This window comes from Mustela erminea, chromosome 10 (genome assembly GCF_009829155.1).
Source record: "Mustela erminea isolate mMusErm1 chromosome 10, mMusErm1.Pri, whole genome shotgun sequence".
NCBI classification, from domain to species: domain Eukaryota; kingdom Metazoa; phylum Chordata; class Mammalia; order Carnivora; family Mustelidae; genus Mustela; species Mustela erminea.
Genome location: NC_045623.1, coordinates 76994930 through 77008450, shown reverse-complemented (window position 1 = coordinate 77008450; position 13521 = coordinate 76994930). Strand labels below are relative to the sequence as shown.

Sequence of the window (13521 nt, the reverse complement as noted above, 5' to 3'; positions counted from 1 at the left end):
CAGCCATACCATTTCTGGATTTCTGATCTACAAAACTGTTGGCTGAAAGATGGATATCGTTTTAAGTCACTAAATTTGTGATGATTTGCTATACAGCATTAAAAAACCATTTAAGTATGTAATATTTAAGTATGTAAATGAAACAAGATTGGCTATAGCTTGACAATTGTTAAAAGCTGGATGATAGATATAGGTATTTCCATAACTGGTCATAACTTCTTAATCTACTTTTATATATGTTTGAAATTTTCCATAATAAAAAAGTTCCCTCCAAAATTATTGAGGGTAACCACTAAAGGAATAGACTTAAAAAGTAAAACTGTCAAACAATAGAGAGGTCTCAGAAACTTACAGCCAACACAGTTTTAGAAATATTAGTAGTTTAAGAGTCATGATAGAGAGCTATGATTTTCAAATATCTGCATAAACATGGCAGGAGAAGCTAACTTGGCAACATGAGTTGATGTTGTTGGTGGTCTCTGATATATCAGAATTTGGTATGTGATATATTTGGCTGTATGTTTTATTGTAAAAAGAGGTTTTTTGGGGCGCCTGGGTGGCTCAGTGGGTTGGGCCGCTGCCTTCGGCTCGGGTCGTGATCTCAGGGTCCTGGGATCGAGTCCCGCGTCGGGCTCTTGCTCAGCGGGGAGCCTGCTTCCTCCTCTCTCTCTCTGCCTGCCTCTCTGCCTACTTGTCATCTCTCTCTGTCAAATAAATAAATAAAATCTTAAAAAAAAAAAAAAAGAGGTTTGTTTTTTTTTTTTAAGTGGAAATCTAATCAAATGTTTGCAGAACTTCTCTATTACTTCCTCGGTAATTTAAGCTTCCATAAAAAATTTATTCTGTAAAATAAATTCTGAACTCTCTAAGGCCTTTCTGGTTTGGCCCTTGCCTATCTATCCAGCTTCATATCCCACATTTCCCATAACCCTTGGCACTGTAGGCCCAAGCAATATTAGACTACATGTTCCTAGAGCACTCAGTGTTCTCTCCTACCCTCTCTCCTCCACATACGCTTTCCCTCTTTCTAGAACACCCCTCCACCAGCTATCATTCTACTCCCTCTCCTTCCATAGATGAACACATCACGAAGCCATAGTTTTAGTAAAACAGCACTATTCTCACATCTCTGGCACAGTGTATTCAAACAGACTTGAGTGCAGGTCCCAGCTTTACCATTTACTAGTTGTGTGACACTGAGCAAGTTGCTTACTTTTCTGAGCCTTCCCTTATCTATAAAATGGGGGTGCTAATATTTACTTCGAAGATTTATTATAATATTAATATATCTGAGACTAATAGCTGATGCTGTTGATAACAGTGGCAGGTATAGTATTGTTATGGTCAGAAATATAATTTTAGTTGAATCTGGTAGATTAGGCTGTGATTTACTCCAAAGAATTGAGTGCCTTGGGAATAATAACGAAACATGCACAATTGTGCCAATGTATTTACTTTGTGATAGGAATAATCTCTTATAAGGTTCATGTTAGTCTTTTATTTCTGGGAGGTTCTTCATCCTGACATAGAAAACCCACCAAATATATCACTGGTAATGACTAGATCCCAGAAGGCAAAGTGATAAAACCTGGATTAAAGAACCCAAATCCAATTGACTCCAGTGTCCCATGCTCTTGCCCTGTACCATTCTGCCATCTTCACATAATTCTTAAATAGTATCAAAAGGTATTTCCTGAAATTTTGTTGTCTTGATATTTCTAGCAACTACTGATAAAATTCTTTTTAAAAAAAAGATTTATTTTATTTTGCTTAGAGAGAGCACATGTATGGGGCAGGGGAGGGGCAGAGGGAGAGGAAGAGAGAGAATATCAAGTAGACTCCTTGTTGAATGCAGAGCCCGATGTGGAGCTTGATCTCATGACCCTGAGATCATGACCTGTGCCAAAATCAAGAGTTGGATGCTGAGCATTACTGGTAAAATTCTAAGTATTACTAATTGCAAAAATTAATTTTAAGTATTTCTGAGTGTTGGGGAACCTGGGTAGCTCAGTGGGTTAAAGCCTCTGCCTTTGGCTCAAGTCATGATCCCAGGGTCCTGGGATCAAGCCCTGCATCGGGCTCTCTGTTAAGCAGGGAGCCTGCTTTCTCCTCTCTCTCTCTGCCTGCCTCTCTGCCTACTTGTGATCTCTGTCTGTCAAATAAACAAATAAAATCTAAAAAAAAAAAAGTGTTTCTCAGTGCAATTAAAGCTGATAGTACCATGCTTAAAACGTTGAGTTGCTCCTATTGATTATAGTGGTCCACGCTCTTCAACATGGATTCTAATTAGGGAAACAGTAATATTATGAGATCACATAATCAGGAATAATGATGGGGTGCAGTTGGAGCGCTAAGAGGACGAGTCTGGAAAAGTTTCCTGGAGGTGACATTTATGTAGAAACTCAAAAGACAATCAGCAGAAAGGGAGTGTTCCAAAAAAAGAGAATAATTTTAAATGTGATCATCACACTAACCATTTGCTCCTCACAGAAATATTTTCTTGTTTCTTTAGATTCTGCACTTCAGAAGGCTCAGCTAGAAATTGAGAAACTGAAAGAAAATTTGACAAAGCTGAAAGAAAAAGGTGAGCTGTGCATGTTTGCAGATATATTTAATATACATTAATAGCATAAATTTATTGTACATGTTTTTACATAGTATCTTCTCTAATAATAATAAAGCCTATTGCCACTGTTATTACTTATTTCTACTACTATAACTACTACTACCACTTGCTGCTTACTGAGTAACAGATGCCTTATATATATGAACTCTAATCCTCACAACAATTCCAAGTAGTGAGTATTATTATTTCCATTTCATAGACAAAGAAGCTGAGTTATGGCAAGGTTAAGTGAGTTATCCAATAGCTACATTAAGTATTAATGAATTAAGTAATGTAGAGCTGGTATTTGAACCCATAGATATCTGACTGCAAAACCTGCGGTCAATAGTACATATTTTACCACTGAGATCAAGACACTTTATGATGAATTCAACAATACCTCACACATACTTGTTTACCTGGAAACCAATAGGCTTCGAATCCATGATGAATTAGTTAATCTGACATAGTTTGACTATGTAAAAACGCTACTAGCTATAAATAATACAATGAGATTTGAGTGTTACAGTGGTAGCAACTACAAAAATAATTAAAAACATGTCACCCATTTTATTTATTTACTTATTTATTATGTTATGTTAGTTACCATACAGTACTTCATTAGTTTTTGATGTAGTGTTCCATGATTCGTTGTTTGAGTATAACACCCAGTGCTCACCGCAATATGTGCTCTCTTTAATACCCATCACCAGGCTCACCCATCCCCCTCCCAGCTCCCCTCTGAAACCCTCAGTTTGTTTCCTGGCATCCATAACATATTACTCATTTTAAATAATTCTAAAACTAGGTTTACCCAGTGCTTTATAATAAGAAATATATATTTGGTCTTTGTTCCTCTTTTTAAAAATTTTTTATTTTAATTCAATTAATTAACACATAATGTTTTATTGGTTTCAGAGGTATAGGTCTGTGACTCATCAGTCTTATATAATACCTAGTGCTCACTACATCACATGCCCTCCTTAATGTCCATCACCCAGTAATCCCATGCCCCCTCTCCCCTCCCCTTCAACAATCCTCAGTTTGTTTCCTATGATTAAGAGTCTCTTACAGTTTGTCTCCCTCTCTAGTCTCGTGTTGTTTTATTTTTTCTTCTCTTCCCCTGTGATTGTCTATTTTGTTTCTTAAATTCCACATACCAGTGAGATCATATGATAATTGTCTTTCTCTGATTGGCTTATTTCACTTAGCATAATACCTTCTAGTTCCATCCACATCATTGCAAATGGCAAGATTTTATTTTTTTGATGGCTGGGTAATATTCCAGTGTGTGTGTGAGTGTGTGTGTGTGTGTGCATGCGTGTGTGTGTTTGTACACCACATCTTCTTTATCTATTCATCTGTCATTGTTGGCCCCGTTTCTGCCACCAAGCTTCTAAAACCCTTGAAATTTCCTGGGATGGGAATGATAAAAAGTGTCTTTTGTTATGTTAATGGGGACTGTTGGAAAACCTCTAGGTTATCAGAGGCTAGAAGGGGACAGTGGCTAGAGATTGAGTTCAGCCACCAGTGGCCAGTGATTTCATCACTCATGCCTATGAATGAAGCCTTTATAAAAACCCCAAAGGACAGAGTCTGGAGAGCTTCTGGGTTGGTGACCACATGGAGATTTGGGAAGAGTGGTATGCACAGAGAGGATATGGAAACTCCTCACCCTTTTATTTATACCTTGCCCCATGCCTCTCTCCCATCTGGCTATTCTTGAGTTATATCCTTTTATAATAAACTGGCAATCTAGTGAGTAAAATGTTTCTGTAAATTCTGTGAGCCACTCTGACAAATTAATCAAATTAAGGTGGGGGTCATGGCAACCTCTGATTTATAACCAGTCTGTCAGAAGCACAGGTAACAAGATGGGTTTGTTACTGGCATTTAAAATGGTAGGCATTCTTGTGGGACAGAGCCCTTACCTATGGAATCTGATGCTGTCTCGAGCTAGATAGTGTCAGAATTGAGTTGAATTATAGGATACCCAGCTGGTGTCCAAGAATTGCCTGGATGTGTGGGGAAAAAAAACCCCACACATTGTAATTGGTGATCAGGATTGTTAACCCTTCTTTTCTTAATTTATGAATACTTATAACATGAACACTGCTTTCTTAGCAACTAATAAAACAAGGAAACAAAATCAGTAAGGATAAAGACTTAAGAATAGTACCAACCAACATGACCTAATTGATAATTATAGAAAACACCAAATCACAGGTTCTTTTTAAGTATGCATGGAACATTCACAAGGAGAGGCTGTACTGAGCCGTAAAACAACTTTCTGTGGAGGAACTGAAGTCACACAAATTGTGTTCTCTGACCATAATAGAATTAAACAAAGAATCAATAACATAAGTATGTTTAGACAATCCCCAAATATTTGGAAGCCAAACAAGATATTTCTAAAAATTTTTTTTTTTTTAAGATTTTTTTTTTATATATATATTTTTTTATTTCCAGCATAACAGTATTCATTATTTTTGCACCACACCCCGTGCTCCATGCAATCCGTGCCCTCTATAATACCCACCACCTGGTACCCCAACCTCCCACCCCCCGTCCCTTCAAAACCCTCAGATTGTTTTTCAGAGTCCATAGTCTCTCATGGTTCACCTCCCCTTCCAATTTCCCCCAACTCCCTTCTCCACTCTAAGTCCCCATGTCCTCCATGCTATTTGTTATGCTCCACAAGTAAGTGAAACCATATGATAATTGAAGGATTTTATTTTTATTTATTTGTCAGAGAGAGAGAGAGAAAGAGCACACACAGGGAGGCAGAGTGGCAGGCAGAGGCAGAGGGAGAAGCAGGCTCCCTGCCGAGCAAGGAGTCCGATGTGGGACTCGATCCCAAGACACTGGGATCATGACCTGAGCCGAAGGCAGCTGCTTAACTGACTGAGCCACCCAGGCATCCCCAAATAAGGTATTTCTAAACTGCCATGCCTTCAGAGAAAAAATTACAAGAGATGTTAGAAAATATTTTCCATGAATTAACTTGAATGAAAATGAAAAATCATATCAATATTTGGGGGAAGTAACTAAATCTGTTCTTGGATGAGAATTTATACCATTTAATGCTTATACCAGAAATTGATAAAGGACTCAAAGTGATCCAACCTTTCACCTTAAAAACCCAGCAAAAATAAGTGAAATGAAAATGGTATTAAAAATAAGTGTTGAAGTGAAAAAAATTAAAGACAGAACCACAGGAGAGTATACTGTAGAACCAAGAGTGGTTCTTTGGAAGGATCAATAACACTGGTAAACTTCTAATTTGATCATGAAAAAAAAAAGAGAAGATAACAAATCACCAGTACAAGAAATGACAGAACATTTCTACAGACCAAAAAGATAACAAGGGAATATTTTGAACAACTTTATGCCACTATATTTGATGACCTCTATGACATGAACACATTCATTCAAAGACAAACTACTAAACCTCACTCAAGAAGAAATCTGCCCAAGGAATTGAATTTGTAGTTAAGAATCTTCCCAGGGGGCGCCTGGGTGGCTCAGTGGGTTAAGCCTCTGCCTTCAGCTCAGGTCATGATCCTGGGGTCCTGGGATCGAGCCCCGCATCGGGCTCTCTGCTCCACAGGGAGCCTGCTTCCTCCTCTCTCTCTCTCTGCCTGCCTCTCTGCCTACTTGTGATCTCTGTCTGTCAAATAAATAAATAAAATCTTAAAAAAAAAAATCTTCCCATGAAGAAAACTCTAGGCTCAGATGTCTTCACTAGTAAATTCTAAAATAAGTTTTAAGAATTAATAGTACCGGGCACTTGGGTGGCTCAGTGGATTAAACCTCTGCCTTCAGCTCAGGTCATGATTTCAGGGTCCTGGGATTGAGCCCCATATCAGGCTCTCTGCTCAGCGGGGAGCCTGCTTCCTCCTCTCTCTGCCTACTTGTGATCTCTCTCTCTCTCTCTGTGTGTCAAATAAATAAATAAAATCTTTAAGAAAAAAAAAAAGAAGTACAAAGAGTAAGAAGTAACTTTTGGGGTAACAAAACTAAGTTGTATTTATCCACAATGGATTGGCTAACTAAGTGACTGTTTATCTATTAATAAGAACATAAATCTATGTGCACAGATGTGAATAGATATCTGTGATATATTATCAAGTGAAAAAAGCAAGTTGTATATGTGGTATAATGCTATTCTGGTTTTTATTTTTTGCATATGTATGTGTGTCTGTGTATGTTCACAGGACTGCTATGAGGTGGTACACATTAATGTATGGCAATAAAGTTGTGAAGACACTGGAATAATTTTGTATCAGTTGTAAATAGCTGCTGGCCTGAGTCTTTCAGCTGTCTGTCAGCTACTCCAGCTGGCCAAGCTCCTCTCTGCCCTTTGTCTTCCCAGCCACTAAACAGATAATACTTAGCAATTCTCTAGAACGCTTCTCTGGAGCTATGTTCTTATACGTGAGGGTCCATGATTTAGGAGTTATTGCATATTTTTAGTATAACCCTTGTCTGAAGAATATGCATATAAAATATTTACTAAATATTAACCATATTATTTTGGGTCAGGGTGGTGAGTAAGGGTTAGATGAGAATATCCACTTTGAACATAACCGTATACTTCTTTCTTTTTAACAAAAAGCCTATATTCATTCATATTGTGATCAGCAAAACAATATTGCATTTAAAACAAGTCATTATTAGGGTGCAGGGTGGTAGAGTTGGTTGTGTCCCACTCTTGGTTTCGCCTCAGGCCTGACTGATCTCAGGGTTGTGAGACTGAGCCCTGCGTTAGGCTCCGCACTTACTGTAGAGTCCGCTTGGGTTTCCTCTCTCCCTCTCTCTCTGCCCCCCCCTTACTCTCTCTCTCTAAATAAATAAATAAATCATTGTTTACAATGAGCCATTATTAAAATGCATTTTTAAGATTTATGAAAATTGAAATTCTGGTAACATTCAGTGTGGAGAAATGGGCGGTGTCATTGCACAAAATGTAACTTTCTACAATCTTTTTAAAGAGTAATTTGGGGGGCACCTTAGTGGCTCAGTCAGTTAAGCATCTGCCTTCGGCTCAGGTTATGATCTCAGGATCCTGGAAGGGTCGAGCCCCACATTGGGTTCCCTGCCCAGTGGGGAATCTGCTTCTCCCTCTCCCTCTGCCTCTCCATATGCTTATGCTCTCTCGGTCTCTTGCTCTCTCTCGAATACATAAAATCTTTTTAAAAAATCATTAAAAAATAAATAAAGAGTAATTTGGCAATATCTGTCAAATTTTCTAAATGCACATATCTTACAATCCAGCTGTCCCATTTCTGGGGATTTATTTTTTGGAAATAATGTCATAAATGCCTAAAGATTGATAAATAAGGATAATGATGTTAGAATTGTTTGTAAGAGTAAAGCACTGGCAACACACCTGAATCTTCTTCAGTAGGGGAAAAGTGACACACATTGTGGCACATTGGGACAGTGCTGCACTGTGCAGAGCAAAATGAGACTAGATGAAGACTGATATATTAATAAGTGGTATATGAATAAGATGGACTAAAGAGTAGGGAGGAATAAATTATCGATATGACAGATGGCATCCCCAAAATATATATTGAGCAAAAGAAGCCTGACACAAAAAATACATATATTAAGATTCCATTTATAGGAAGAGCAAGGACCAGTAAAACTAATCTAAAAATAAGACAATTAATCTCACAAAACAAACTGAGGGTTGAGGGGCGGGTGGGGGGAGGAGGTGAGTAGGAGAGGGTGGTTGGGTTATGGACATTGGGGAGGGTGTGTGCTATGGTAAGTGCTATGAAGTGTGTAAGCCTGGCGATTCACAGACCTGTACCCCTGGGGCTAATAATACATTATTTGTTAATAAAAAATTTTAAAAAATGAATTAAAAAAACTAATCTAAAAATAGTTCCAAATGAGAAATGGAAAGTGACTTTATAAGGATTTTCCTGTAAAGACATCTATGACATAGTCACAAGTGGTAAACTTGCAGACAGATTATGTAGCATTGTTTAAATCTTTAAAAACTGCGCAGGCGAAAAACTGTCTCTGTCTCTCTCATTATATATACACATTCACTCACACATACAGGGTAGGATTATGAATGATTTTTTTTCTTTTTGGTGGGTTTTCTGCACTTTTCAAATTAAAAAATTATATATGGGAGAAAAAATACGAAGGGGACAAAAGAAAAAAAGGAGGAAAGGAAAAGCACAAGGAATAATTGATACAGAACAGGTGATGAAGAAGGAAAACAAAGGAGACTTGAAAGCAGCAGAAGAAAAATAAGAGAAATATGAGCAGAAATAGCTCAAAAGAAACAGCTACAAATTCAGCAAAGTCTCAGGTAGCAAGTTTGCAATATTGAAACTGGTGAGCACTGGAAAGAGCAGGTCTTACCTTGAGGTGCTAAGCTCAGAGAGGACTACCATTTTATGGGCTGTGGGGCAGACAGAAAGATGGCTTTGGTGCATAAACTTGATTCAGCTAGGAAAATCTGTCCATTCAGTGCTCATGGCTCAGCACTTGTCATCTGTGGGGTGCTACTCTTGCTGAGTAGAAGACATGTGTCTAGGAGTATATATGGTATGTAAGAAAGACAGGAGCATAAGCAAGATGGGAAGATAATTTTCTCATTTGTATAAATCTTAGAACGTAGTTTCCACTGCTTTAACTCAAAGAGCCTTTATTGCTGGAAATCCTATTCTCAAAAAATCCAGCTCATTAGTTTGGTGTGAGAAAAAGATTCTGTTTCGATAGATTGGTAGAATATTCTAGGGCTGGACTTGAGAGTAGCAGCTCTCCCGTGCAGAGTCACATATGTAGAGACATGGAAAGACTGAAGAGAAGGCAGGAAACAGCACCTCCTTGGTTTTTAAAGTTAGTCCCTCCAATTGAAACTTTGATCCAGTTGAGCCAACTGTGTCCTGTTCTCTGTTTTAGATTCAGTTGACCTACAAAAAGCAAGGGAACATAATGAGAGACTGGACAAGGAAATTCTGGCTTTAAGAAATCGGGTTCGATCACTTGACTCAGAAAAAAAAGTGCTTGGAGAAGTGGTAAGTTGTTTAATGTAATTTGTTTTTAGAATGTATGTATGTATATATCTATCTATTTATTTATTTATTTAAAAGATTTTATTTATTTATTTGACAGACAGAGATCACAAGTAGGCAGAGAGGCAGGCAGAGAGAGAGAGGGAAGCAGGTTCCCTGCCAAGCAGGGAGCCCAATGCGGGGCTCCATCCCAGCACTCTGGGATCATGACCCAAGCCGAAGGCAGAGGCTTTAACCCACTGAGCCACCCAGGCACCCCTAAGATCTTTTCTTTTTTTCTTTTTTTTTAGATCTTTTCTTTTTAATATAATTTAAGTTTGAGTTGTGTCACATTTGTGAACCATTTCTTTTTAGTAATTTTTGATTTTTAATACATACTTCCAAGTTCTGGGTATATGTGTCTTCAATTTTAGTTTATATTCATTTTACAACCATATCTCTATCATCTCACACAACACCTGTGTATCACACAATAATAAGCGCTCAAGTAATTTTGTTGCAAGAATGACTAAATACCCATTAGATTGGCTCTCATCAAAGCAACAGAAAATAACAAACGTTGATGGTAATCTGGAAAAATTGGAATCTTTGTGCCTTGTTGAGAATAAAAATTGATGCTGCAGTCACTGTAGGAACCAGCATGGCACTTTCCCTAAAAAGTAAATGTGGAATCACCATATGATCAAGCAATTCTGCTTTTGGGTATATTCCCAAAGAATTGAAGGTAGAGACTTGAGCAGATATTTGCACACTCGTGTTCATAGCAGTGTTATCCACAACAGCCCAAAGGTTGAAGCCGTTGAGGGATGAATAGATACACAGAATGTGGACTATACAATGGAATTTTATTCGGCCTTAAATAGGAAGGAAATTCTGACCTATGCTGGAACATGGCTGAAACTTGAAGACATTATGCTAATTGAAATGTGACAAAAAAGGACAAATAGTATATGATTCCCCTTTTATGAGGTACCAAGATAGCCAAAATTATAGAGACAGAAAATAGAATGGTGGTTGCCAGGGACTGGGGGGAGAGAAGGGCAGAATAGGGAATTCTTGTTTAATGAGCATAGAGTTTCAGTTTTGCGTGATGAAAAGAATTTTGTAGATCCATGATGGTGATGGTACATAATAATTAGAATGTACTTACTAATATTGAACTGTGCACTTGAAAATGGTCAACATGGTAAGTTTTATATTATGTATATTTTATCGTTGTTTTTAAAATGCAGTCATAAAAAATGAGTAGACAACAACTGTTCAAGTTGTCTTAGTCTTTTTACATTTACATATTTAATACCAACATATACTTATGTATGTAATACATACACACACATACATGATAAAATTTAAGAAGGGTGTATCCCAAACATTGTTATACTTCTGGAAAGGGAAATGGGATTGTGGGGTAAGTTTATGTTAGGGAAAAATTCACTTTTTACTCTGTATACCTATATGTTGTTTGAAATTTTTTCATGAAGAATGTATTCATGTATTACTTATATCTTTTAAAAACAAAGCAAACCACCTCCCCTACCCCATCCTCTCATATTTAAAATACTTTTTGTATTTAAGGTTGAAAGACTTAAAGGAGAGATTCGTGAATCTCAAGAGAATAAGCAACTTGGAAACCACTCCCCTGGGAAAAGTGTGGGTGCTGAACAGAGAGAACAGGTATTTTAAAGTCTATTATTTCTGATTTCAAATTATGAAGTGAGTTGCATTTTTGCAGAGTACACTGAGTGATTATACTAATTATTTGCTTCTCTCCTCTTATTGCTTGTCTTCTTCTATTGCTTGGCCAGTTAGAGTAGAGGAAGAAATTGGGGTACAGAGGATGTGTTTCTGTTCACATCTTCCCCACCGGGAAAATTTATATGAAGAATATAATGGACTATATTCTTTTTTAAAGAAAAAAAAAAGGAATTGTACAAAGATATAACCAATTTGGGCATTTTTAATCATCAAAATGAAATTGGTTTATAGAATCAACCAATGATGATGGAGTGGGTATTTGAAGTCCCACTTAAAGGAACAAACTATGGTAAAGAACCAGAAAGGCTTAGATGCTGTGCATGGTCTCTGGTCTTTTCAGCATGATCAGCCTCTGCAGTGGTGGGCAAAACAATCACCATCAAGCTGGAATGCAGTGGGAGCCCGTATGTTTTAGATAGGGCTGTGTCAGACACTCAAGGCAAGGAGCTAGACTGCTTTGGGGGGGCTTTCCTCTTACTTACCTACGATGAGTGACATTCCTTGTTGCTGAGCTAGTTTTTATTGTAGCTCCGTCGTCCCTATAGCCCAGATCTCTTATGCTAGGTCTGTTATTAAACGAAACGAAACTGAGACAAGTGAAAGTTATTTAAAGCTTTATTCTATGTTAAGCATTAGAAGTAAACAAAATTGAAGTTATGCAAAGCTTTAAACTATGCCAAGCATTAGAAATCAGACTGACCAGCCAGGGCCGCTCCGAGGAGAGTGACCCTTCCCAGCTTTATAGACTAATTTTTATAGAGCAAAAATCTGGCCACATATAGGTAGCCAATGAGATTGTAACATTGTATAGTCATGTTAGGCCACATGCAGGTGGCCAATTGAATTACAATTTACCCTATAGTAGCTGTTTGACCTAACCTATTATTCTGGTCAGAATTGGTGCTCAAGGTTGGCGCCCAAAAGGCGGGGTTTACATTCTTTGGTGGTTAGGGAAAAAGTATGTGTGTTTCTTACTGATTGGATGTCTCCACCTGGCCTGACTCGTTCTTGTATTCTGGACTCTGCTATCAGGAACTGGCCGACTTGGCCTTGTAATTCTGGGCTCTGTTATTAGGAACCGGCTGACCATATTTTACTGGCTTCCCAGACTTGCTTCTAAGTAAGTTTCTCGGGGTGGGGGGGCAGGGTCAGTTTAAGTTTTACTGCACAAACAATAAAATGGCTTTAAACCAAGATGGAGTAGCTCTGGCTAAAAAGGCCCTTACGCTTAGGTATCATGGAAACTACAGCTATAGGATTTCTTGGCTCTGACCCAGGGAACTGTTATCTTTCCTTTTCTTCCGAAACCCTCTTACATAGAAGCAGTGCATTTTTATAGGAAGGAAGGGAGAAAGAGCAGAGAAGGTGGAAGAGAGGAGTGGAGGGAAGGAAAGAAGGAATTTCCAGGCAAGACTTCAGTAACTTTTACCAAAACTATTCCCAAAGAGCTCAGTAGTGCTCAGAGTGCCTGGTGGCTGAGTCGGTTGAGTGTCTGACTCTTAATTTTGGCTCAGGTCATAATCTCAGGGTTGTAGGATTGAGCCCTGAGTCAGGTTCCCTGCTCAGTAGAGGTCTTCTTGAGATCCTCTTCCTCTTCCTCTATACCTTCCCCTGCTCACACTCTCCCACTCTCTCTTTAATATAAAAAAAAAAAAATTCTTAAAAAAAAAAAAAAGAACTCAGGGTGCTCTAATTAAAAGCAAGTTGAGGGGCACCTGGTTGGCTTAGTCATTTAAGCATCTGCTTTTGGCTCAGGTCATGATCCCAGGGTCCTGGGATGGAGCCCTGCGTCATGCTTCCTGGTCCTAGGGGAGCCTGCTTCTCCGTCTCCCTCTGTCTACTGCTCCCCTTGCTTGTGCACTCTCTCTTTCTCTCTCTCTGTGTTAAATACATAAATAAATAAATCAATCTTTTTTAAAAAGGCAAGTTTATTTTTAGTAACCATTTTGATTAGTTTCTTATTTAGTTTTCTTATTAGTTTCTAGTATTTCTTTATTCAAATATAAAAAATTTGAGTATTTATTCAGATTTCCTCCTTTCCGGGATTCTTTTTTTTTTTTTTTTTTTTTTACTAAGATGCTCCTAGAGATCCTTCCATATCATACAAAAAAGTCTTCC

At 38.0% G+C, this 13521-nt stretch overlaps 1 protein-coding gene across 1 annotated transcript in view; it reads left to right on the top strand.

Moving 5' to 3' along the window:
- Positions 1-13521, top strand: part of CCDC30 (coiled-coil domain containing 30) — a 115823-nt gene that overhangs the window by 23672 nt on the left and 78630 nt on the right. The window contains 3 exon segments of the mRNA XM_032302166.1: positions 2513-2584; positions 9536-9651; positions 11224-11322. Of these exon segments, the coding sequence (XP_032158057.1) occupies positions 2513-2584; positions 9536-9651; positions 11224-11322 (287 nt within the window).